Consider the following 25,450-nt stretch of genomic DNA (forward strand, 5'->3'; position numbering starts at 1 on the left):
TACAGGCCAGGTCTCCTTTATTCACCAATGTACTCATGTGCCATATACTAAGTATGCAACAAGTCCTTTTAAAGGAGTACAGATCTACAATTACTTAGCCAAAAATCTCAGGGAAAGATGTTTCTCAATTTAGAACTTTTCATAATTTAGTCAAGTTATATCTTGCAGTAGTAGAACACCATCCTGTATCAAATACAGTGACATTTTCAGGGAAACATGAATATTCAAAGTAGAATAAAATACCTCACTCAAATCAGTTACATCAACAAATGAATATGGCAGAAACTTAGGAATAACTTTGTTTTCAGTTTTTAAGACTTCTGAATTGCAGATATGAAATGGTGACCTGTATTTCTGAATGTGAAATTCTGTCTGAATTGCAGCTTGCCTGTCTATTGTTTTATTAGAGATATCAATCATTTCTTCTCCATTCCCACACCTTACTTTCTAAAACCTCACCCTCCTCTCATCTGCAACAGGCAGAGGACCCCATTTCTCCGTCTGGAGCCAGTGTAAATGGAGAGGATCCACACAAATTGAACCAATCAAATTTACTCTGGACTCAGAGAGACCGAGGTGATTACAGATTCTGGACCAGAAAAGGTGACCACAAAGGGATTTGCACAAGCTAAATCTAACAAAGTTCCCCTACAAAGTTAACGACATAAACGTACAAGACAGTGAAACACACACACACAAAAAATAATCCTATCCCTGAGTTCTTCTAACTTTTTATAGTACTTTCCAAACTTTCTTCCAAGCATTTCTGTGGTTTATAATTGATTAAGAAAACTTCGTAAGTAAGCCAGCTACATAGATTAAAATGAGAGTATGCCTGTGAAGATCTCCAAGAAAACAAGTAATTCATTAAAGAACAGAAATAGTAGCTGTGCTTAGTCACTTAGACATGTAAAACTCTTTGCAACCCCATGGACTGGAGCCCACGAGGCTCCTCCATCCAAGGGAATTCTCCAGGCAAGAATACTGGAGTGGGTTGTCATTTCCTCCTCCAGAGGATCTTCCCAACCCAGGATTGAACCCAGGTCTCCCACATTGCAGGTAGATTCTTGACCATCTGAGCCACCAGGGAAGCAGAAATAATAGAATGATGGTGGGGGGGAAATATCTTGACAAGTAAAAAAGAAGTCAAATTGAAAGGCCTATGCACCAATTAAAGAAGTACATTTTTATTTTAAAGAAACACTAAGTGACTAGAGCAAAATTAATACTAAATCACTTGCAAGTAGCTACGTAACTAACCTCCAAGTTGGGACAAAAAGTGTATATAACAAACCAGTAATTCCTCTGAAAACTGGCAAAGCCAGATGAACACAAAATCATCTCTTAGAAGGCACCTAAGAGTTGCCCAAGCAGTTGGAACAAGAGCGACTAAAATTCAGGAGATAACTATGGAGAATTAAGTTAATGCTCTTTTCTTGGACAACTCAAAGCACACTGAAGAGGCTGAGAATTATACTTTGTCCTGAGCAGAAGTTTAAAGCAGTCTGAGAAGGCTGTAGTAACAAAATCAGAGACACGAGAGATCTTAAACATATGGCTGTCTTTTCCTCTCATGGCATGTATGAACTTCTCAAGTTGAAACGGCCAAAAAACTGAAAGTCTGAAAAGCAGAGCTCAGGAAACTGATGAAACAAAACTTAAGAGTTCAGGAGCCTTTAAGGGAAGAAGTCTGGTGAACAAACTAGGTTTTCAGAAGAAAAGCCAAGAAAGAATCAGATGAAAGCCAAGAAAGAATCAAAGATAGCTGATATTTTACAAAAAACAAAACCCAACCTGCACTCCATTCAGTACCTGCCTGAGTTGAGGTATCCCAACTCCTAGTTTATCAACCTAGTGAGGAAAGGGTCAAACTTTTCCAGAGGAAGATATACTCTTCAGGAGTAATCATAATTGTAAAGACTCTAAAATATTAATTAAATTAACATTTAATTGTAAATACTTCAGGAGTATTTACATTTCTAGCATTTAATTAAAAGTAACTACATTACCAAGAAATAGGACCATATGAGCAAACCTCAAAAAGAAGAAAAACAACACAAAATAGAACCAAATAAGCAATCTACATATTCGAGTTAACCAACTAAGACATTAAAATATAATTATTAATATGTTCAAGAAAACAGTGGAAAAGATTGAAGAAATACATGAAAAGATGGCATATTTCCCTAGACAATTAGTATCTATACAAGAAAAGAATCAAAAGGATAATCTTTAACTGAAACATCTAAAATGAATTCAATAAATGGTGTTAACAGGAGAGTAACAAAAGTCAGAATTTTGAACTGGATGACATGTCGATAAAAAAAATACCATAATAAAAGCCCAGAGATTAAGAAACAAAGTGGAAAATATAGAAAGACCAATAAGAGACATATGAAACACTGTAATTGAAGATCTACAGAGAGAGCAGATCTGAACAACAAACCTCTACAAGATTTTCTAAATATAAAAGGAAGGTATTAACCAACAGATTTAAGAAGCTCGAAGAATTTCAAGCAAGAGAAATTAAAAAAGAAAAATTATATGAAGGCACAATATAGTTCCACTGATGAAAATCACAGAAAAAATTTTACAATCAGCATGGGAGAGAAAGAGCAGGGAGATAGAGTACCTTCAAAGCAGCAGTAAGAAGAGTTAAAACTAGAGATAACTTCAATGAAAACAATGCTAGAAACTGGAAAAATGGGATAAAAATCTTAAAAGTTTCAGTAAAAAAAAAACAAAACTGAAATTTTATAAATTATGTACATAGCAAACAGATCCTCCAACATGAAGGAAAAGTAAAAACATTTTCCCACAAAAAATTCTGCACCAGCAGATTTTTACTGGAAAAAATACTACAGGTAATTATGTGACATGACAGAGGAGTTAGCTAAGGCTAAAGTTGTAATCACCATGCAACATATAAATGTATGGAAACAACACACTGTACACCTGAAACTTACACAATGGTATATGTCAATTCTATCTCAATAAAGACATATTATATGGGCAAAAAGAACTACAAGAAGCTATTTGGAGCAATAGAAATTCAGAAAGAACAAAAAGCAACTGTACAGGTAATTGTGTCAAGGTAAGGATAATCCGTATTGATCACAGAACAATTAAATACTGTATTGTGGTATTTAAAACGCATAGAATTAAAATGAATGGAAGCAATAATGCAAGAAGTGCGATGAATAAATGAATATATGTGCAATCTCTACGAATAATTTCTCCAGTAAAAAAACACAGTATAAATATATAATACATTTAGTGCCAACGTCTACATAAAGTAAGAGTACTAGGGTACTACAGCAAAAAAGAATGTATTTTGAATGAGTTACCAGAGGGGAGAAAATAGAGTATGTCTGATTAAATCAAAGGAAGGTGCACCAAAAAATAAAAAAACACAGAGCGGAAAAAACAGAAAAGTGGATCAAATAGAGAAACTTCACCCCTACTGTGTGTGCTAAGTCACTGCAGTCTCTGTGACCCTGTGGACTGCAGCCCTCAGGCTCCTCTGTCCACGGGATCTCCAGGCAATACTGGAGTGGGCTGCCATGCCCTCATTTAGGGGGTCTTCTCAAACCAAGGATCAAATTCGTGTCTCTCCTATCTCCTGCACTGGCAGGTGGGCTCTTTACCACTAGTGTCACCTGGGAAGAGCCTTAGACTCACTAGAATTTTTTAAAAACTAAGAAATTAAGATGTGTTGGCAAGGATGTGGAAAAACTGGAACACTTCAAGTTGTGTGCACTGTTGATGGGAATGTAAAATAGAACAGCCATTGGAAAATAGTATGGTGGTTTCTCAAAAATGAAACACAGAATTACCATATAATCTAGCAATTCCACTTCTGGGTATATACCCAAAGGAATTGAAAACAAAGACACAAAACAGATATTTGTACACTTGTTCACAGCAGCCAAAAAGTGAAACCAACCCATGTCCACAGATGGATGAATAAACAACAAAATGTACAATATACATGCAATGGAATAGTATTTAGCCTTTAAAAGGAAATTCTGACATATGCTGTAATATGGATCAACCTTGAAGGCATGAGTCTAAGTGAAAAAAGCCAGTACAAATGGACACACACTCTATGATTCCACCTATATGAGATACCCAAAGAAATTAAATTCAGAGAGACAGATAATGGTAGTTACCAGGGGATGGGGAAAGGGATAACAGAGTGTTATTGTTTAATGGGTAGTATCAGTTTTGCAAGGCAAAAGAAGTCCTGGAGCTGGATGGTGGTATTGATAAAACCACATTGCGAATGTATTTAATGGCACTGAAATGTACACTTAAAATGATTTAAATGACAAGTTTTGTCATACATATTCTACAACAACTTTTAAAGTAAAAAATAAAAAAGTCAAGTACAAAAGTGAAAAAATGAAACTAATGTAACTGATGTATTTAGTTTACGATGACTAAACATCCTACACAAAAGAGAAAGATGTCCAGACTGAATTCTTAAAACCACAACTAAATGCTGTTACAAGAACAGAATTATATACTTTGTACACAGACTAAAATTAAAAGATGAAAAAATTTATCATGAAAAGAAACAAAAGTAAAATATCCTAATGTAGCCATATCAGTATCGTAGTCAATAAAAAATACCTGAAGGCAAGAAATATCACTAGAGATAAAATACTTCAGAATGATAAAAATGTCCCCTGATCAGGAAGCTATTAAGAGTCTTAAATTTGTATGCACCAAATAACATAACTTTAAAATGTATAAAGCAAAGGCTGAGAAAAGGATAAATCTATAACCACAGTGGAGATTCTCCTTATCTCTTCATAACTGATAGAACTAGAAAACAAACAAACCAAAAAAATTAACAAGTATATCAAATAATTGTCACATTCAGTCAACTTGAACTATGGAACTCAAAACTGCAAAATTCATATTCTTTCCAAATAATTAACGGACAGTAACCAAAAACAGATCATATACCAGGCCACACAGCAAGTCTTAAGTTTCTAATCAGAACAGAATTAAGTATGACATAAACAATAGAAAAGTAAAAAATACTCAGTGTTTAGAAATTAAGGAACATTTTCTAATTCCCAGGTCAATACATCTCAATAAGAATTAGAAAATATTTTAACTAATTAATGATGAAAATAACATTCAAAACATGTGGGGTGCCTAAGGTAATTATTAGAGAAAATTTTAAAACTCAAAAAATATATACTGTAAAGAAAGAACAGTAAAATCTCTGATTTTTGTGTCTCTAATAGCTTTTGTCTCAAGAAGCTAGGAAAAAATTATAGCCAATGAGAAATTTTTAAAAGAAAAATATAAAAGTAGAAACCAATGAAAATTAAACTTACAAAAGAAAAATCAATAAAGTAAAAAACTGGTTCTTTAAAAAGACAGATTAGGATTAATAATTCCCTAGGAAGATATATCAAGAAGAAAAAAGACACACAAGAACTGCAAATAACAGAAATTAAAAAGAGAACATCACTACCAAACCTACAGATATTTCTAAATTTTAAAATATCCATACAAGGAAAATACAAGGCCAAGACAGTCTCACTGGAAAATTAGTCCAAATATTTAAGGTACAATCATACCATTAATACACAAAGTCTTTTTACAGAAGGTACAAAAATGGTAGCTGTTTTATGAGGTCAGCATGATTCTGAAACCAAAACCTAATATGGACATCAAGGAAAGAAAATTACAACCAATATGATACACAGCCACAGAAACAAAACACTATACTCTATACAGAATTAGAGCCATGACTTAGAAGCTAGCAATGACTTCATGCTAGAAACAGAAGCAAAAATGAAACAGGCCAGCCCTAATAAAATCCAAAACTAACTCTCAACCGAGCTGTGTTGGTCCACTAGTACTTTGGCTGCTTAAAGAAAATTTATCCCTCTTTGAAGGATGGTAACAGCATCAGTAGCCTATGATATTTTCACTACACTGTCTGATATCCAATCAAAAATTACAAGGCAGTCTATGAAAACAGGAACAGCAGATGAGAAATCAAGATAAGAAATAGAAACATAGCCTCATTTAATTTACATACTGCAGTTACAAGACACACTTTTATGATTAATATATTCATGAAAACAGGGGGAAGGTTGAAGATATCAATATAGGCCTCAAATTTATTAAAGAAATGTCAAAACAAATTCTTGAAAGAAATACTATAACTGAGATTAAGCATTTAGTAAAAGAATTTACCAGTAGATTAGATCTGTAAGAACAAGATTAGTGAACAGGAATTGACGTCAGAAGAAGGTATCCATAAAGTCATATAGATCAAGAGGAAGCAAGGAAATACAGAAAGGAGAGTTAAGACATACAAGACAGTGAAAATGTCTAATATGTATATTCAGAGTACAAAAAGTGAAGAAGACAGTGACATAAAACCAGCATCCAGAAGAGCAGACAAGAATTTTCTGAACTGACAAGTCATCAAATGATAGATTTAATAAACTCCATATTCAAAGCAGGCAAACCAAATCTGCACATAAGGAAAATCAAAACTATACATCATAATCAACTGCCTAAAAACCAAAGATGAAAAGCCCAAAACCAGATAGAGGGAAGATATACCCAAAATTTTCAGTGAAGGAAACAGTAAGACTAACAGAAGACTAAAAGAAACCAAAGACATCAAAAAGATAATGGAATGGCACCTTTCAAGTGTTGGGGGGAAAAAATCCTCTCCCAGCTCAGAACTAAATAAAAATTACAACAGAATATCAACAAGAATAATCTTAATTTGGGGGGATGAGGCGAATGTTTAAGAACATGCAAAAGTAAAATATATGACAACAGCACGAATGAGGGAGGGCTCACGAAACTAAGCCATCAAAAGATTTCTGAAGAATTTCCTAAGTGGCAAAATTTCAGAAGATTTTGTGAAAATTTTCCTACTAATTTATGGTAGACTGCAATAAGAGATACTATAATTTCTAGGATAATAACTAAAATGAAAATAGAAACCATATAACTATAAAGCTAAAAGAATTTTAAATGTAATTAAATATTTTACTAACACGAAATAAAGGAATAATAACAAATGTGACAAGTGGAAAATCTGTGGCAAAATGAGTAAACAAACTCCAAATGACAGATGAGAAAATTCAAAGACTAAAGCTATACATGTTCACAAATTAGAAGTGCAAAAATAAAAACACAATCAGGTAACATCAGAATGCTAAAAATTAAAGACTGACAATATTTAAAAAAATACCAACGTTTAACAGAAAAATCTCACATAGTATTTTTCAAATAAAGGTTTAATTAAGACAAGTTAGTGGATGTCTTAAGATAGAAGGTATAGATCGTATAGAAAAGAACTGACGGGGAACTCTTTGGTGGTCCAGTGGTTAGCAATTGGCACTTCAACCACAGGGGCCTGACTTCAATCTCAGGACAGGGAACTAAGATTCTGCAAGCTATGAGATGCATCCAAAAAGTAAAGTAAGTTTTTAAAAAAGAAAGAACTGACAAGACTTAGTAAATCAGAAGATGGATCAGGGCAAACTGAAAAGATTCTGGTTTGAATAATGTTGCCCAGAATCAGGATGAGTATGGTGCCTATGCCCCAACATTAGGGACAAAGATGATAAATTAATATTAGTAAATGAGACTGAGCTGCTTGTGGGCCATCCAAGTTAAGCTGCCCAACAGTTAACAGATCTGGAAGAGGCCTGGCATACAGGAGTATTCGAGGACATGCAGAGGGAGAAAAGACAACTGTCAATAATGAGAAGTATAGGGATTACCAACATTTAAGCATTAAATGAAGACACTGAAGAGACTTAAGTAGGCACAGAGAAAGGCAGAGCCAGAAAAAAAGAAAAGTCACAAAAGTTCCTACGGTACAGAGAATTTCAAGAGTTTCCCAGGGAACAATTAAAGTTTCAAATAAAGCACAGAGGTCAAGTAAGGCTAGATCTGAGAAAGGGTCCACTGAGTTTGGCAAGCAAAAAACTTTAGATAGAATAATTTCAAAGAAAAGACAGAGGCAAAAGATAGTTTATAGCAGGTTGAAAAGCAAAGAATTAGAAGGAGAACAATTATCACACTACATTAAGCTCTCTGTTAAAATGTTTGCAAACAAATCCCTTAGTCCCTTGAGGGGAAAAAAGAAACCCTGTGTATCACTGTATCTAGGACAGTGCCTGGCACATAACTCAGTCTTGTCTTTTTGTTCTTTGGGGAAAAGCACTCATCTTCTATAACTCTCTAATAGTACTCAATTCACAAACATCGGGAAACCAAACAAGGAACAATGACCAAATCTACACATCAAATGGGATACTTTTTGCTGTACTGTATTAGGATTTTTTTTTTAAGTTTTTTTTTTAAGGAAAAAAAAAACAGAAACACATTTAGGGTATTTAGCTTTCAAACACAGTTGACAATTCAGAAATTTTTGTTTTCTGTCCATAATAGGAAAGAGAAGATAAGTGACAGAGAAAGACACTTCACCATTAATAAACAGATTACAATATGAATAAAAAAGAGAGCAGCTTTCTTCACCAGCACCATCCAATAGAATTTTCTATTATGATGGGAATCTCCCAACTCCACACTGTCCAACGCAACAGCCAATAGCCACATGTGGCTACTGAACACTTGAAATGTAGCTTCGTAACTAAAAATTTTTTTAACTTTACTTAATTTGAATTTTAAACATAACAGTCACATGTAGTTAGTGGCCATCGTATTGGATAGCACAGACAGACACAGAAGATGGTGAAAATATAAATGTAAAATAAGTCTTAGATTATGAGTCTTCAGGTAACAGTACCCTAGATAAACTTTCTCAGGTTTCAACAATTGGGGAAGGAGGCAAGATAGCAAAAATGGAAGGCATGAAATTCGCCTCTCCTCACAAGCACATCAAGAATACATTTACATGTGGCACAATTCTCACAGAGCACCTGCTAAACACTAGCAGATGACCTCAAACACATAAAAGGATACGAAAAACCCCATGCAGCCTCATAGGATGATAAAAAGACTAAAAAAACATAAAAGAAAAACTAAAATGAATAAAAATTGGAAAAATAAATAAATAGGAACTAAAAAAGAGAGGAAAGGGGGAGGACCTGCAGCCCTGACAGGAACGAGCTGAAGGCGAGGAGAAGCTCGTGCTCAGAAAAGCCCATTCGCGGTGGGGATGAGCTGGGGTAAAAAGGAGACTAAGGGACCAGAGGAGAATGCAGCAAGCGGTCTACAAAGCAAGAACTGCAGGTACGGCCCATGCTACAGCCCTATACACCCTAGCTTCAGTCATGTATCTTCTGCTGCAGCCAGGACCAGGGTGCAGGGAAGTGGGGTTTGGAGAGTGGACCCAAAGAGGGGAAGTTGGTTGTGAAGAGAGACCCTGAACGGACCAGAGTAAGGAGCTCCACAACCAGGAAAAGTTTTCAGGAGAAATACAGGCCGCTACAGAAGCAAGGTGCCATCGATGAGTAGCACGCAAAAGGCACTGAGTCCAAGACGCTGGACCACCAGAAAATTCCTGGCCCAAGGAAATATTAATCAATGTGAGCTCCACCGGAGATCTCCATCACCCAGCTCCATCCAACTGCCTGTAGGCTCCAGTGCTGGACGCTTTATGCCAACCAGCAAGACGGAAACACAGTCCCATCGATCAGCAGACACACTGCCTAAAGTCATACTAAGCTCCTGTGCGTGTGTGCTAAGGCACTTCAGTCGTGTTGAATTCTTGGCAACCCCATGGACCACAGCCCTCCAGGCTCCTCTGTCCATGAGACTTCCCAGGCAAGAATACTGGAATGGGTTGCCATTTCCTTCTCCAGGGTACTGAGCTCACAGACACTCCAAAACACACCACCTGATGCAGCCCTGCCTGTCCAAGAGACAAGACTCAATTCCACCCACCTAAGCACAGGCACATTACCTCCGACCAGGAAGTCGACACAGGCCCCTGGACCAACCTCACCCACCAAGGGGCAGACACCAGAAGCAAAAGAAACTACAACCCTGCAGCCTGCGAAAGGGAGACCACAAACACAGTAAGTTTAGCTTAGTCGCTCAGTTGTGTCCGACTCTTTGCAGCCCCGTGGACTGTAGCCTACCAGGCTCCTCCACCCATGGGATTTCCCAGGCAAGAGTACTGGAGTGGGTTGCCACTGCCTTCTCCAGAGGATCTTCCCAACCCAGGGATCGAACCCGGGTCTCCCACATTGGAGGTAGACGCTTTACCATCTGAGCCACCAGGGAAGTCCTAACACAGTAAGTTAGACAAAATCAGACAACACGGAAACATGCTGCAGACAAAGGAGCAAGGCAAAAATCCACAAGACCAAATAAATGAAGAGGAAATAGGCAAGCTACTTGAAAAAGAATTCCGAGTACTGTTAGTAAAGATGATCCAAGATCTTAAAAACAGAGTGGACTCACGGATCGAGAAGACACAAGAAATATTCAACAAGGACCTAGAAGAACTAAAGAACAAACAGTGATGAGCAACACAGTAACTAAAATGAAAAAATACACTAGAAGGAATCAACAGCGGAATAACTGAGGCAGAAGGACGGATAAGGGAGTTGGAAGACAGAATGTTGGAAGCAGTTGCCAAGGAGCAGAATAAAGAGAAAGACTGAAAAGAAATGAGTCTCAAAGACCTCTGGGACAACATGAAGGGCACCAACATTTGTGTTATGGGGGTCCCAGAAGAAGAAGAGAAACAGAAACAATCTGAACAAATATTTGAAGAGATTATAGTTGGAAACTTCCCTAACATGAGAAAGGAAATAGTCACCCAAGACCAGGAAGGTCAGAGAATCCCACACAGGATCAGCCCAAGAAGAAACACATCAAGACACATGTAATCAAACTAACAAAAGCTAAATTCAAAGAAAAAATATTAAAACCAGCAAGGGAAAAGCAACAAATAACATACAAGGGAATCCCCATAAGGTTATCAGCTGATTTTTCAACACGAACTCTGCAGGCCAGAAGTGAGTGGCAAAATATAAAGTGATAAAAGGGGAAAACCTGCAGATTACCCTACCCAGCAAGGATCTCATTCACATTCAAGAGAGAAATCAAAGGCTTTGAGGAGGAGCAAAAGCTAAGAGAATTAATTCATCATCACCAAAACAGCTTTACAAAGAATGCTAAAGGACTTTCTCTAGGTGGGAAACACAAGAGAAAAAGACCTACAGAAACAAACCCAAAACAATTAAGAAAATGTCAAAAGGAACATACAAATCAATAATTATCTTTTAAATGTAAGTGGATTAAATGCTCCAACCAAAAGACACAGATTGGCTGAATGGATACAAAAACAAGATCCATATACACGCTGTCTACAAGAGACCTACTTTAAACCCAGGGACCCATACAGACTGAAAGTGAGGGGATGGAAAAAGATATTCCATGCAAAAGGAAATCAAAAGAAAGCTGAAGTAGCAATACTCATATCAGACAAAATGACTTTAAAACAAAGACAATTACAAGAAATTGTAATTTGGACACTACAGAATGATCAAGGGATTGATTAATCCAACAAAACAATGTAACAGTTGTAAATAAATATGCACTCAATACAGGAGCACCTCAAAACACAGGGCAAATGCTAACTATCATAGAACAGGAAATCAACAGTAACACAGTAATAGTGGGGGACTTTAACAGACCACCTTACACCAAAGGATAGATCATCCAGACAAAAAAATTAATAAGGAAACACAAGCCTTAAATAACACACTAGACCAGACAGACTTAACTGATATTTATAGGACATTCCATCCGAAAGCAGCAGCACACACGTTCTTCTTAAGCGCACACAGAACATTCTCCAGCATCTTGGCTCAGAAATCAAGCCTCAGTAAATCTCAGAAAATTAAAATCATCAAAGTGAAAGTCACTCAGTTGTGTCCAACTCTTTGCAACCCCATGGACTATACAGTTCATTGAATTCTCCAAGCCAGAATACTGGAGTGGGTAGCCTTTCCAGGGGACCTTCCCAACTCAGGGATGGAACCCAGGTTTCCCATGTTGCAGGTGGATTCTTTACCAGCTGAACCACCAGGGAAGCCCAATACTGGAGTGGGTAGCCTATCCTTTCTCCAGCAGATCTTCCCAACCCAGGAATCGAACCAGGGTCTCCTGCATTGTAGCCGGATTTTTTTACCAACTGAGCTATTACAACACAAGCCTCAGTAAATCTCAGAAAATTAAAACTATACCAAGAATCTTTTCTGACCACAACGCTATGAGATTAGAAATCAATTACAGAAGAAAACACAAATGCACAGAGGCTGAACAACATGCTACTAAAAAACCAACGGATGACTGAAAAAAATCGAAAAGAAATTTAAAAATACCTAAAAACAAATAGATTAGTCCAGAGAGGCTCCTAAGTAGATTTCATTTTTTCCACCAAATACTTTACTGATATTGGTAAAAACTGATTTAGTTTAACAAAAAAAATGTGGTGGGGGGGGGAATGATCCAAGTTCCCTCTTGTCTCTGTATCTTCTGAAAATTAACAGTAAATAAAATCTCCAAGAAAAAAGAAAAGGCGACCATCTACAATAGATATTTGAATAAACTGCATCAATCCACTCCGGAAAAATAAATAAACCTGCTTAACTGGTGTTCAAACCAACAAAGAATTGTTAGGCCCAGACAGTATTTAGCAATTAAAAGATACAACATCCCAGCTTTCATTAATTAGGTTTTCATCATAGCCTTTGTTGGGAAAAAAAAAATCCTATTCAATGCACTGACTTTTACGTAAATAAGAAATGAAACTGTGTGCTTTTAAAACATTTAGTGGTACATTGCTCAGACAGTAAAGGGTCTGCCTGTAGTGCAGGAGACCTGGGTTCGATCCCTGGGTTGGGAAGATGCCCTGGAGAAGGAAACGGCAACCCACTCCAGTACTCTTGCCTGGAAAATTCCATGGACTGAGGAGCCTGGTAGGCTACAATCCATGGGGTGGCAAAGAGTCAGACACGACTGAGCAACTTCACTCACCTATATAAAGTGTTAATATGTATATACTGGATTGGCCAAAAAGTTCATAACTGAATGAACTTTTGGCCATTCTAACACAAATAAACATAATTAATCACACCACATACTGTTCTATAATTTTTAATAACTGCATAAAAGTCTCTTCATACCAATCCCCTAATGTTGAATTTTTAGCTTTTTTCATTATTATAAACAAATCTGCAGGAAACCTTTCTGTGCATGTCTTTTTGCTAGATTCTTAAAAATAAACAGAAGTTTTCACCAAAAAAAATCTTTTGAAAATGTCAGCAGTGATGCCATTAACGAGAACAATATTTAAATACTTGATCCTATCCACGTACTACAGATGTCATTCATTGAAGTTGTGGATCATCCTTGCCTCTCCTCTGTCTTTCCCCTTACGTTACTATTTTTCCTTGTTACTCAATGCTCCAAAGGATAATCAAGGAAAAAACAGAGAGAGGGAACCAGGGTAAAATGTGTTATATTCCTTACTTGAATTAAAAAGGAAAAAATTTATGAGCATTTAAACCATCTTTACCTACAACCCAGGGATAGAACCCAGATCTCCCAAAATGCAGGCAGATTCTTTACCAGCTGAGTCAAAAGGGAAGACCAGGAATACTGGAGTGGGTAGCCTATCCCTTTTCCAGCAGATCTTCCTGATCCAGGAATTGAACCGAGACCTCCAGCATTGCAAGCGGATTCTTTACCAACTAAGCTATCAGGAAAGCCTCTTTATCTAGGAGCCATTGTTAATCAAGATTCCCAGAGAAAACAATGGCCTGAACCAAAGGTATCCATTGAATATAAAGAGCTCATTTCTCTTCTCTGCAATTAGAGCCTACTAGGACACGACTGACAGAGAAGGCAATGGCACCCCACTCCAATACTCTTGCCTGGAAAATCCCATGGACGGAAGAGCCTGGTGGGCTGCAGTCCATGGGGTCACACAGAGTCAGACACGACTGAAGCGACTCAGCAGCAGCAGCAGCAGCAAGGACACAATTGAAGTGACTTAGCAGCAGCAGCAGCAGCTAGCTACCGGAGAAGGCAATGGCACCCCACTCCAGTACTCCTGCCTGGAAAATCCCATAGATGAAGGAGCCTGGTAGGCTGCAGTCCACTGGGTTGCTAAGAGTTGGACACGACTTCACTTTCACTTTTCACTTTCATGTATTGGAGAAGGAAATGGCAATCCACTCCAGTGTTCTTGCCTGGAGAATCCTAGGGATGGGGGAGCCTGGTGGGAGGCCGTCTATGGGGTCGAACAGAGTCGGACACGACTGAAGCGACTTAGCAGCAAGCTAGCTACCAAAACTGGGCGGGGGGAGGGGAGTCATTCAAATCATTTTCTTCATATTTTATTCTCTCACAGAGTCCTTGTAGGGAAAAGCAAGTCCTAAAGCACATTCAATTAGACTTACATAAAGTAATACTAACTGCTACACTGCTATGTCTTTTTTCCCTTTTTTCCTTCAAACAGTGTCCTAACACTTCCTACTAGAGTTCACTGTACTCCTACAGCTGCTCGGTTGGTTTTAAAGCCTACAGTCCCTCACAAAAATATGACTTATTTATTAACTATTTACTAGATAAAGTTTTACCACAATGAACTGTAATTAAAGGATAGCTAACTAACCAGTGTATTTTGTGGCCTTATGGTGGTCTCTCCTGTCCACTGAAGCAGACTGGTTAAAATACTTGTTGCTATTTACTCAGAGGCTTTATCATGAACTGAGGATGATCTCACACACCCATGACAGACAAGCACATGCTTGTTTTATATGCCAAAATAACACTGATTTACATCACTCAGTCGTGTTGGACTCTTTGCAGCCCCGTGGAATGTAGCCCACCAGGCTCCTCCGTCCATAGGATTTTCCAGGCAAGAATACTGGAGTCAGTTGTCATTTCCTTCTCCTGAGGATCTTTCCTACCCAGGGAGCGAACCCTGACCTCCCACATTACAGGCACTCTTTACCATCTGAGTCACCAGGGAAGTGAAATTAACATTAACACTGCACAGAAAAGTAATTTGGTAACATACTCAACTTTCTACTGAAACTGCTATTTGGGTTCCTACAGGACTGGAACTGAGAAGGGAGGTTTCAAGCAACTGGATAACAGGCCGGAAAGCTGTTCAGAGCACTGCACTCCAAACCGTATCCTTTGTATTTCAGCCTCACTAACACCAGAATAAAACTAAGGATTTCTCTTTTCAACACACCAAGTGGGAGAAAACATATCAAGTCAGCAGTATGCAAACATATACTATGAAGGAGGAGAGAGTTAATTCCTCAGCAGAAAGAAGGGCAATGGGAAAACTCTTTTTCCAGGGTCTGTTTCACATTTTCTAAAATAAAAAATGTAAATAGTTTTTGTCAGAAATTGGTTTCATGAAGGACTGTCTTTTCTTTTTTCTTCTCTTGGGGGAGGGGGGCGTAAAAAAATTTTTTTTGTCTTACAATTTAAATGCAGTCAGTGAACCTGAATTTTTAAACCTCCAATTTGAAGAAAGCCAAGGAAAAACGGCTCTCAGAAAGGGAAATCCAACGCACGAAATAATTTAGAACAAACAGAATATAGTAGGAAAGGTTCCCACAATTTATCCTAGCAGCTTGTTTCCAAGTAAACCAGGATTTTTTAGGTTCTATGAAAAGTCCCTCATCCAGCTAAAGATTTGTTTACACATGTAAGTAGTCATTTTTATACAGAAATGCTCAATAGAAGTTAGGGATTCCCAGTGTCTACAGCTTTTGAACAACTTCCTAACCTTTATAACCATGATAATCTCAATAAGATCACAAGACATATATTAAGTAAATTAAAAGTTGCCTTTCAAAGTAAGAATCTCAAACTTTCGGAGATGGTGAGATACAAATGATAAGGAACCCAGAGGGGGTAAAAGTCTCAGATTAAACTCAGATTAAAAATCTCAGATTAAAATAATACTGTATTTCTTAAATTGGTATACTTCGTATGCAATCCCATTAGGAAATACAAAACTTTCTCTCCTCTTTATTAGATTAAAACTTATTTATATAATTGAAGTTAAAATTTAACAAAACACCATTCAATTTTTACATATACGAAACTAAACCTAGAAATGCATAAGAAGCGTTATCACTACAAGAGTATACATTTTAGCAACGATTAGAGAAATGGCTTAAAAAATAAGGTGAACTTTTCCATTTACAGCGTGTCCTTCACCAAGAATATTCCCACGCATCGCTGTACGTATTAAGGTTCAAAACCCACTTTCATACAGAAGTTAACCAGATTACTACGTCTCTTTTCCCCCAACCCTCCCCTCCCTTCGAAGGTCGAGGGGTCCCAGACAAAAGACAACAAAAGCACGTGACAAAAGTTTCTCCTAACACGCTTTCCAGGCCTAGAGGCTACGCTTCTCCCTCGTTCCCGGTCCGGGGGGCCTGGGCCCAGACCAAAAGGCTGCGGCCCACTGAGGGCAGCAGAGGGTCGGCCGGGGGTCAGGCCCCAGCCACGGGGAGGGGGAACCGGGCGCCAAGGACGCGCCGGGGAGCGGGCGCCTCCCGAGACCACTGGCTTAAACGCGGGACGGAGAGCGGCCTGTTACCTTTTCCTGCTCCTCACGGAGCCGCGCCACCTCCGGGGCGCGCAGAGGAGCCGCGGCCGAGGCGTGGGGCCTGGCGTCTGGCGGGGCCTCCATGAAGGGGATGCCGGGGCCTCAGCGGGGCGAACGAGTCCTAAACAAGTGTTTATGGAAGCGGCGTGGCCGGCGGCTGCCCAGCGCCCGCGTGCTCGCCCTCATGCACTGCGCGCCCCGCGCTGAGGAGGCCGCGCCCGCCTTCTCCGCTACCGCGGTGACCGCTGCTCGCGTCCGGGCTGCCCGCGGCCGCATCTCACACGCTCATGCCGCCCGCCGCTGCAGCCGCCGCCCCCGCCGCGGGCTCGGAGCAGCAGGCCGGCCGTTGAAGGCGAGAAGCGCCGATCCGATAGCTGGGCCGAGGGACGCGTCCTGTGGCGGCCGCGCCTCCTCCGCGCCTCCTCCGTAGGCCCCGCCCCTCGCCCCGCCCTGCGCGGCACGCTGGGAAGCGCACGCAGCCTCCGCCCTTCGTCCCGCCCCCGATGAGTCACGTGGTGCAGGAGCGGGGCAGCGGCGGCTGGCTTATTCTGAGGCTGCGCTGCCTGGAAACTTTCATTCTAGGCAGGATAGACCCTCAGTTCACGGACAGAATACCTACCTTGGCCTTGTGTCCCACATATGCACTCAGTCGTTGAGCGCTGCATTTGGCCATAGGAGCTTAATTCGTGTACTAATACTGCTTTATAAGCATATTTAATTTTAACAAATTCAACCTTTCACTGTACCTGTTTAATGAATTAAAATATGCAATTAAATTTTGCCTGTGTATTAATTACTGCACACATTTACATATATGAAAGTATTGTGCTTTAATTAATATATTGCTATGTATGGGCTGTTTAAGAGACTTCAAGGATAACGTTGCCCAAACTTTTCCTCTTATTTCACTCCTGTGACCTCTTTCTAGTACAGCCTTTGTACACGGTAGGCACTCAGTTAATGTTTAATGAATAGAATGAGCCTTGGCGTAATAATCATCTCTGCTACAGTACTTAACAAAGAACTTCAATTCTCACCCTGGTGTGCCTGCTTGCTAGACTTCTCTTCCCTTCTGGCCAGCTCCCCAATTCAGATACACTCTTTTTACATTTGCGTCAAAGAAAAAAGGAAGGAAATTTTGGGCAGATGGTAAATGTTTGCTGTCTTTTCTTGCTACATATCAAACATCCAATTCCTCTGAAACTGGCCGTCTCCGAGTGCTCTAACACCACCTTCATCTGTATATCCTCAGCTACTTCACTAGCTTCTGCTCTGGTCGCCCAGTTCTCACTTTCACCCTTTCTAATGGATGTTGGCAGCTGCCCACCCTGAAAGTGAAAGTCGCTCAGTTGTGTCCGACTCTTTGAGACCCCATGGACTATACAGCACGTGGAATTCTCCAGGATACTGGAGTAGGTAGCGTTTCCCTTCTCCAGGAGATCATCCCAACCCAAGGATCGAACTCATGTCTCCCTCTCCCGCATTGCGGGCGGATTCTTTACCAGCTGAGCCACCAGGGAAGCCCAAGAATACTGGAATGAGTAGCCTATCCCTTCTCCAGCAGATTCTCCCCACCCAGGAATGGAACCGGGGTGTCCTACATTGCAGGCGGATTCTTTACAAACTGAGCTATCAGGGAAGCCCCATCCTATCTCCCTTCATTCAGGTATTCAAACCTCGCCTGTTTAGCTCCTGTGCCTGTGGGAAGCTGACCCACCCCCAGCTCCAGTAGAAGGGTAAATACATTTATCTTCTAAGTATTTGGTTCTATATGCTGTCTACAAGTGACTTACTTTAGAATGAAAAACACAGAAGAGTTGAAAGTAAAATGGAAATTTGGAGACACTAAGAAAAGCCAGAGGCATGCATGCCACAAGCATAAACAAATGCAGAATCAGCAAGAAGGCATCCAACTAAAAGCCAAGGAGAGGCCTCGGAGTTAGCGAACCCCCTTCACACCTTAATGTTGGAATACCACCCTCTACAACTGTGAGAAAATAAATTTCTGCTGTGTAGATCATCAGTCTATGGCATTTTGTTATGGTAGCCCTAGCAAACTAATATATCAATAACCTAACTGTACTTTAAGGAACTAGAAAGAGAAAAACAAGATCCAAAGCTAGCAGGGGAAAAATAACAAAGAGACAAACAGAAAATGGAAAAACAACAGAGAAGACCAGTGAAACCAAAATTGGCTCTTGGAAAGATTAATAAAACTGACAACCTAAATTAAGAAAAAGAGAGAAGACGCCTACTAAAATCAGAAATAAAAATGGGACAAAATTACAATTTTACAAAGAGAAACAAAGAACATGAGGATACTATGAACAACTGTAGAAACCAGATAAAAGGGATAAATTCCTAGAAAAAAAAAAACTAATAAAACTGACTCAAGAAGAAACAGAAAACTATGAAAGCCAATTAACAGCTAAGGAGAATAAATTAATAATCAAAATCTTCCCAACAGAGAAAAACCCAGATGGCTTCAAAGGTGAATTTTAAACATTTAAAGAATTAGCACCAATTCTTCTCAAACACTTATAAAAAAGTAAGAAAGAGGGAATACCTTTGAGGTCAGCAAGACCAAGACACTGAAAGAAAGAAAACTACAGAGCAATGTCCCTTATTACTGTAAATGCAAAATCTCTCAATAAATACTAGCACCCTGAATCCTGAATTTATGACCATAATGAAAGCATTATACACCAGGATCATGTGGAATTTATCCCAGGAACCCAAAGGTAGTTCACCATATGAAAATCAATCAAAACAATATACCACATTAATAGAATGAAAAGGGAAAAAACTGCATGATAATCTCAGTTGATACAGAAAAAGGCATTTGACAAAAATCCAATATCCTTATAAAAATACTCAATGAACTAGGAAGAGAAAGAAACCCCCTCAACCTTATAAAGGCCGCATATGAAAAGCCTATGTCTAACATACCCAAAGGGGAAAGACTGAAAGTTTTTCCTCTGAGATCCAGAGCAAGATAAGTATGTCTGCTTTTATCACTTTTATTTAACATAGTACTGGAAGTTCTAGTCAAAGAAATTAGACAAGATAAAGAAATAAAACAATGCCAAAGTGAGAGAGATGTAAAGTTATATCTATTGGTAGATGATACGATCTTATATGTAGAAAATTGTAAAGAATCCAGAAGAAAAAAAGCATGTTAAAGTAATAAAAAAGTTGCAGGACACAGAATCAAAAGACAACAATCAGTTAAATTTATATACACTAGCAGAGAACAATCTGAAAACGAAATTAAGGAAACAATTCCATTTACACTAGCATAAAAAAGAATAAAATACTTAGTGATGGGTATAAGGAACCACAAGAATTCTGAACTAAAAACTATAAAACATTATTGAAAGAAATTAAATGAAACACAAATAAATGGAAAACTCTATGTTCATGGGTTGTAAGACTGAAGTTAAATTGAGATACTATAGTTAAGATGAAAATTGTTGTGAAATGAATGTCTCCCGGAATTTATATGTTGAAGCCCTGACCTTCAATGTACTGAATTTGGAGATAAGTCCTTTATGGGAGTATTTAGGGATTTATGAGGCCCTGATCACAAGGGTGAGGTCACAAGGGTGAGGTCCTGATCCAATAGGATCAGTGTCTTTCGAAAAAGAGAGAGCTCACTCTTTTCATACACATACATTGAGGACAGGCCATGTGGGACATAGTGAGAAGGCAGCCATCTTTAAGACAAAAGGAGAGTTCTCACTGAAAACTGACTTTGCTGTCACCTTGATAAAGGACGTCTACTCTCCTGAACTGAGACAATAAATTTCTCTTGTAGCAACCCAAGCAGATAAATACAAAATTTCTCCTTGAAATAACTGACAAATGCAAAGCAATCCTTATGAAATCCCAATGACATTTTTTTGCAGAAGTACTAAAGTTCAGCCTAGTTCATATGGAATTGCAAGGGCTCTCAATAGCCAAAACAAACTTGCAAAAAATAAAGTTGGGGAAAATCTCATACTTCCTGATTTGAAAACTTACTAAAAAGCTGTTGTTGTTCAGTCACTCAGTCATGTCCTATTCCTTGTGACCCCAAGGACTGCAACATGCCTGGCTTCCCTGTCCTTCATCATCTCCCATGGTTTACTCAAACTCATGTCCGTTGAATATTCAACCATCTCATCCTCTGTCACCCCCTTTTCCTCCTGCCTTCAATCTTTCCCAGCATCAGAATCTTTTCCAGTGGGTCAGCTCTTGGCATTAGATGGCCAAAGTATTGGAGCTTCGGCTTCAGCATCAGTCCTTCTAATGAATATTCAGGATTGATCTCCTTTAGGATTGACTGGTTGGATCTCCTTGCAGTCCAAGGGACTCTCAAGAGCCTTCTCCAACACCACAGCTCAAAAGCATCGATTCTCCAGAGCTCAGTCTACTTTATAGTCCAACTCTCACATCCATACACGACTATGGGAAAAACCAGAGCTTTGACTGTATGGACCTTTGTTGGCAAAGTAATGTCTCTGCTTTTTAACATGCTGTCTAGGTTTGTCATAGCTTTTCTTCCAAGGTGCAAGCATCTTTAATTTCATGGCTGCAGTCACCATCTGCAGTGATATTAGAGCCCAAGAAAATAGTCTGTCACTGTTTCCGTTGTTTCCCCACCTGTTTGCCATGAAGTGATGGGACTGGATGCCATGGTCTTAGTTTTTTAAATGTTGAGTTTTAAGCTAGCTTTTTGACTCTCCTCTTTCACCCTCATCAAGAGGCTCTTTAGTTCATCTTTGCTTTCTGCCATAATGGTGATGTCATTTGCATATCTGAGGTTATTGATATTTCTCCTAGCAATTTTAATTCCAGCTCCTGCTTCATCCAGTCCAGCATTTTTCATGATGTACTCCACATATAAGTTTAGTAAGCAGGGTGACAATATACAGCCTTGACATACTCCTTTCCCAATTTGGAACCAGTCCATTGTTTCATTTCTAGTTCTAACTGTTGCTTCTTGACCTGCATAGTTTTCTCAGGAGACAGGTAAGGTGGTCTGCTATTCCAATCTCTTGAAGAATTTTCCACAGTTTGCTATGATCCATACAGCCAAAGGCTTTAGCATAGTCAGTGAAGCAGATGTTTTTTTGGAACTCCCTTGCTTTTTCTCTGGTCCTATAGATGTTGGCAATTTGATCTCTATTTCCTCTGCCTTTTCTAAATCCAACTTGTACAACCAGAAATTGTTGGTTCATGTACTATTGAAGCCTTGCTTGAAGGATTTTGAGCATTACCTTGCTAGCATGTGAGATGAGTGCAATTGTGTGGTAGTTTGGACATTCTTTGACATTGCCCTGCTTTAGGATTGGAATGAAAACTGACCTTTTCCAGTCCTGTAGCTAAAAAGCTACTGTAATCAAAACACCATGTGATTAGCAATGTAAACACATAGACCAATGTAATTAAATAAAAAAATCTCAAAAATAAACTCACTCATATATGATAAATTGATTTTTGACAAAGTTTCCAAAATCATTCAGTGAGGAAAGGACAGTGTCTTCAACAAGTTATTCCAGGACAACTGGATCCCATATGTAAAAGAATGAAGCTGGACCCTTAACTTGTACCATATACAAAAATTAATTCAAAATGAGTTTAAGACTTAAACATAAGACCTAAAACTATAAAATTCTTAGAAGAGATCATTGGGGCAAACCTTAATGATCTTGAAATTGGTAGTTTCTTAAATATTACATCAAAAGCATAGCAATAAAAGAAAATACAGGTAAATTTGACTTCATCAAAATTAAAAACTTTTATGCTTCAAAGGGTACTATCAAGAGAGTGAAAAGACAACAAAGGGAAGAAATATTTATAAATCATGACTTAAAAGATAACAAAACCAGTTAGAAAATGAGCAAAGGACTTGAATAAACATTTCTCCAAAGAAGCTGTACAAAAAGCCAATAAGCATTGAAAAAGTTGCTCAATGACCCTAATCATTAGAGAAATGCAAATCAAAACCACTATGAAATACAACCTCATTGCCACTATTATAAAAAAATTATATTATTATAAAAAAAAGAAGGGAAGGAAGGTAAGAAAGAAGAAAGGAAGGGAAAATAAGTGTTGGCAAGGAAGTAGAGTAATCGGAGCCCTCTTTTATTGATGGTAGAAATTTAAAATGTTACAGCTTTTGTGGAAAAGAATAGCAGTACCACAAAAAGTTAAACGTAAAATTACCATATGACTCAGCAATTCTACTCCCAGATATATGTCCCCCAAAGAATTGAAAACAGAGACCTCAACAAATCCTTGTACAATTCTGTTCATAGTAACATTACTCACAGTAGCCAAAAGATAAAAATATTCATAATTCCATTAGTGATGAATGAATAAAATGTGGTATATATATATATATATATATATATATATAGTATACGTGTATATATGTATATGAATGCTACTCAGCCTTAAGGAGGAAGTTCTGATACATGCTACAACATTAATGAACCTTAAAAGTATTGTAAGATGAATATAAAATTATGAAAAACTGAAATATAAAATTATAGACAAGTGAAATATGCCAGACCCAATAGTTCAAATAGTATATTATTTCCCTTATATGAAATGTCTAAAATAAAATAGGTAAATCAATAGAGATAGAAAATAGACTGGAGGTTACTAAGGGCTGGAGGGGAAGGAGAGACAGGGGTCATTGCTTAATGGCTATAGACTTTCTGCTTCAGTTCAGTTCAGTTCAGTTCAGTCGCCCAGTCATGTCCAACTCTTTGCAACCCCATGAACCGCAGCACGCCAGGCCTCCCTGTCCATCACCAACTCCCAGAGTCCATCCAAACCCATGTCCATCGAGTCAGTGATGCCATCCAACCATCTCATCCTCTGTCGTCCCCTTCTCCTCCTGCCTTCAATTTTTCCCAGCATCAGGGCCTTTTCCAAGGAGTCAATTCTTCGCATCAGGTGGCCAAAGTATTGGACTTTCAGCTTCAGCATCACTCCTTCCAATGAATACTCAGGACTGATTTCCTTTCGATTGACTGGTTTGATATACTTGCAGTCCAAGGGACTCTCAGAGTCTTCTCCAACACCATAGTTCAAAAGCATCGATTCTTCAATGCCCAGCTTTCTTTATAGTCCAGCTCTCACATCCATAAATAACTACTGGAAAAACCCATAGCTTTGACTAGACAGACATTTGTCAGCAAAGTAATGTCTCTGCTTTTGAATACACTGTCTAGGTTGGTCATAGCTTTTCTTCCAAGGAGCAAGCATCTTTTAATTTCATGGCTGCAGTCACCATCTGCAGTGATTTTGGAGCCCAAAAAAATAAAGCCTCTCAGTGTTTCCATCATTTCCCCATCTATTTGCCCTGAAGGGATGGAATGGGATGCCATGATCTTAGTTTTTTGACTGCTGAGTTTTAAGCCAACTTTTTCACTCGCCTCATTCACTTTCATCAAGAAGTTCTTTAGTTCCTATTCACTTTCTGCCATAAGAGTAGTGTCATCTGTGTAGCTGATTATTGATATTTCTCCTAGCAATCTTAATTCCAGCATCCAGAATCAAAATTCTGTGCTTCATACAGCCCAGCATTTCACATGATGTACTCTGCATAGAAGTTAAATAAGCAGCGTGACAATATATATCCTTGACGTACTCCTTTCCCAATTTGGAACCATTGTTCCATATTCAATTCTAACTGTTGCTTCTTGACCTGCTTCTTGAGATTTCTCAGGAGGCAGGTAAGATGGTCTGGTATTCTCATCTCTTGAAGAATTTTCCAGTTTTGTGATCCACACAGTCAAAGGCTTTGGCATAATCAATAGAGCAGAAGTAGATGTTTTTCTGGAACTCTCTTGCTTTTTCTATGATCCAACAGATGCTGGCAATTTGAAATGTAAAATACAAAACTATAAAACTTATAAAAGGAAATATAAGAGAAAATCTTCATGACCTTGCGTTTGGCAAAATGGATAAATTGAAAACATTTGCTCTGCAAAATATATTGCTAAAAGAATGTGAAAAATAATCCACAGATTGGGAGAAAATATTTTCACATAACATACCTGATAAAGGACTTGTATGCAGAAAAAGAAAGAACTCAAAGTTTAACAGGGAATACAGACAACCCAATTTTAAAAAACAGTCAAAAGATCTGAATAGACACTTCATCAAAGAAGATACGTAGATATCAAATAAGCATGTAAAAAATGTTCAACATCATTTATCATCAGTTCAGTTCAGTTCAGTTCAGTTGCTCTGTCGTGTCCATCTCCTTGCGACCCCATGAATCATAGCACGCCAGGCCTCCCTGTCTGTCACCAACTCCCGGAGTTCACTCAAACTCACATCCATCAACTCGGTGATGCCATCCAGCCATCTCATCCTCTGTCATCCCCTTCTCCTCCTGTCCCCAATCCCTCCCAGCATCAGAGTCCTTTCCAATGAGTCAACTCTCCGCATGAGGTGGCCAGAGTACTGGAGTTTCAGCTTTAGCATCATTCCTTCCAAAGAACACCCAGAGCTGATCTCCTTTAGGATGGACTGGTTGGATCTCCTTGCAGTCCAAGGGACTCTCAAGAGTCTTCTCCAACACCACAGTTCAAAAGCATCAATTCTTTGGTGCTCAGCTTTCTTCACAGTCCAACTCTCACATCCATACATGACTACTGGAAAAACCATAGCCTGACTAGACGGACCTTTGTTGGCAAAGTAATGTCTCTGCTTTTGAATATGCTATCTAGGATGGTCATAACTTTTCTTCCAAGGAGTAAGCGTCTTTTAATTTCATGGCTGCAGTCACCATCTGCAGTGATTTTGGAGCCCCCCAAAATAAAG

General features: G+C 38.8%; 1 protein-coding gene across 1 annotated transcript in view; it reads right to left on the reverse strand.

Annotated features, from left to right (window-relative positions):
- Positions 1-17,050, reverse strand: part of URI1 (URI1 prefoldin like chaperone) — a 63,697-nt gene extending 46,647 nt beyond the window's left edge. Inside the window, exon 1 of the mRNA XM_040253953.1 lies at positions 16,616-17,050. Coding sequence (XP_040109887.1) covers positions 16,616-16,708 — 93 coding nt within the window. The 5' untranslated portion in view covers positions 16,709-17,050. The remainder of the gene's footprint in view (positions 1-16,615) is intronic.
- Between the last annotated feature and the right edge of the window lie 8,400 nt (positions 17,051-25,450).

This window comes from Oryx dammah, unplaced genomic scaffold (assembly GCF_014754425.2).
Source record: "Oryx dammah isolate SB20612 unplaced genomic scaffold, SCBI_Odam_1.1 HiC_scaffold_13, whole genome shotgun sequence".
NCBI classification, from domain to species: Eukaryota; Metazoa; Chordata; class Mammalia; order Artiodactyla; family Bovidae; genus Oryx; species Oryx dammah.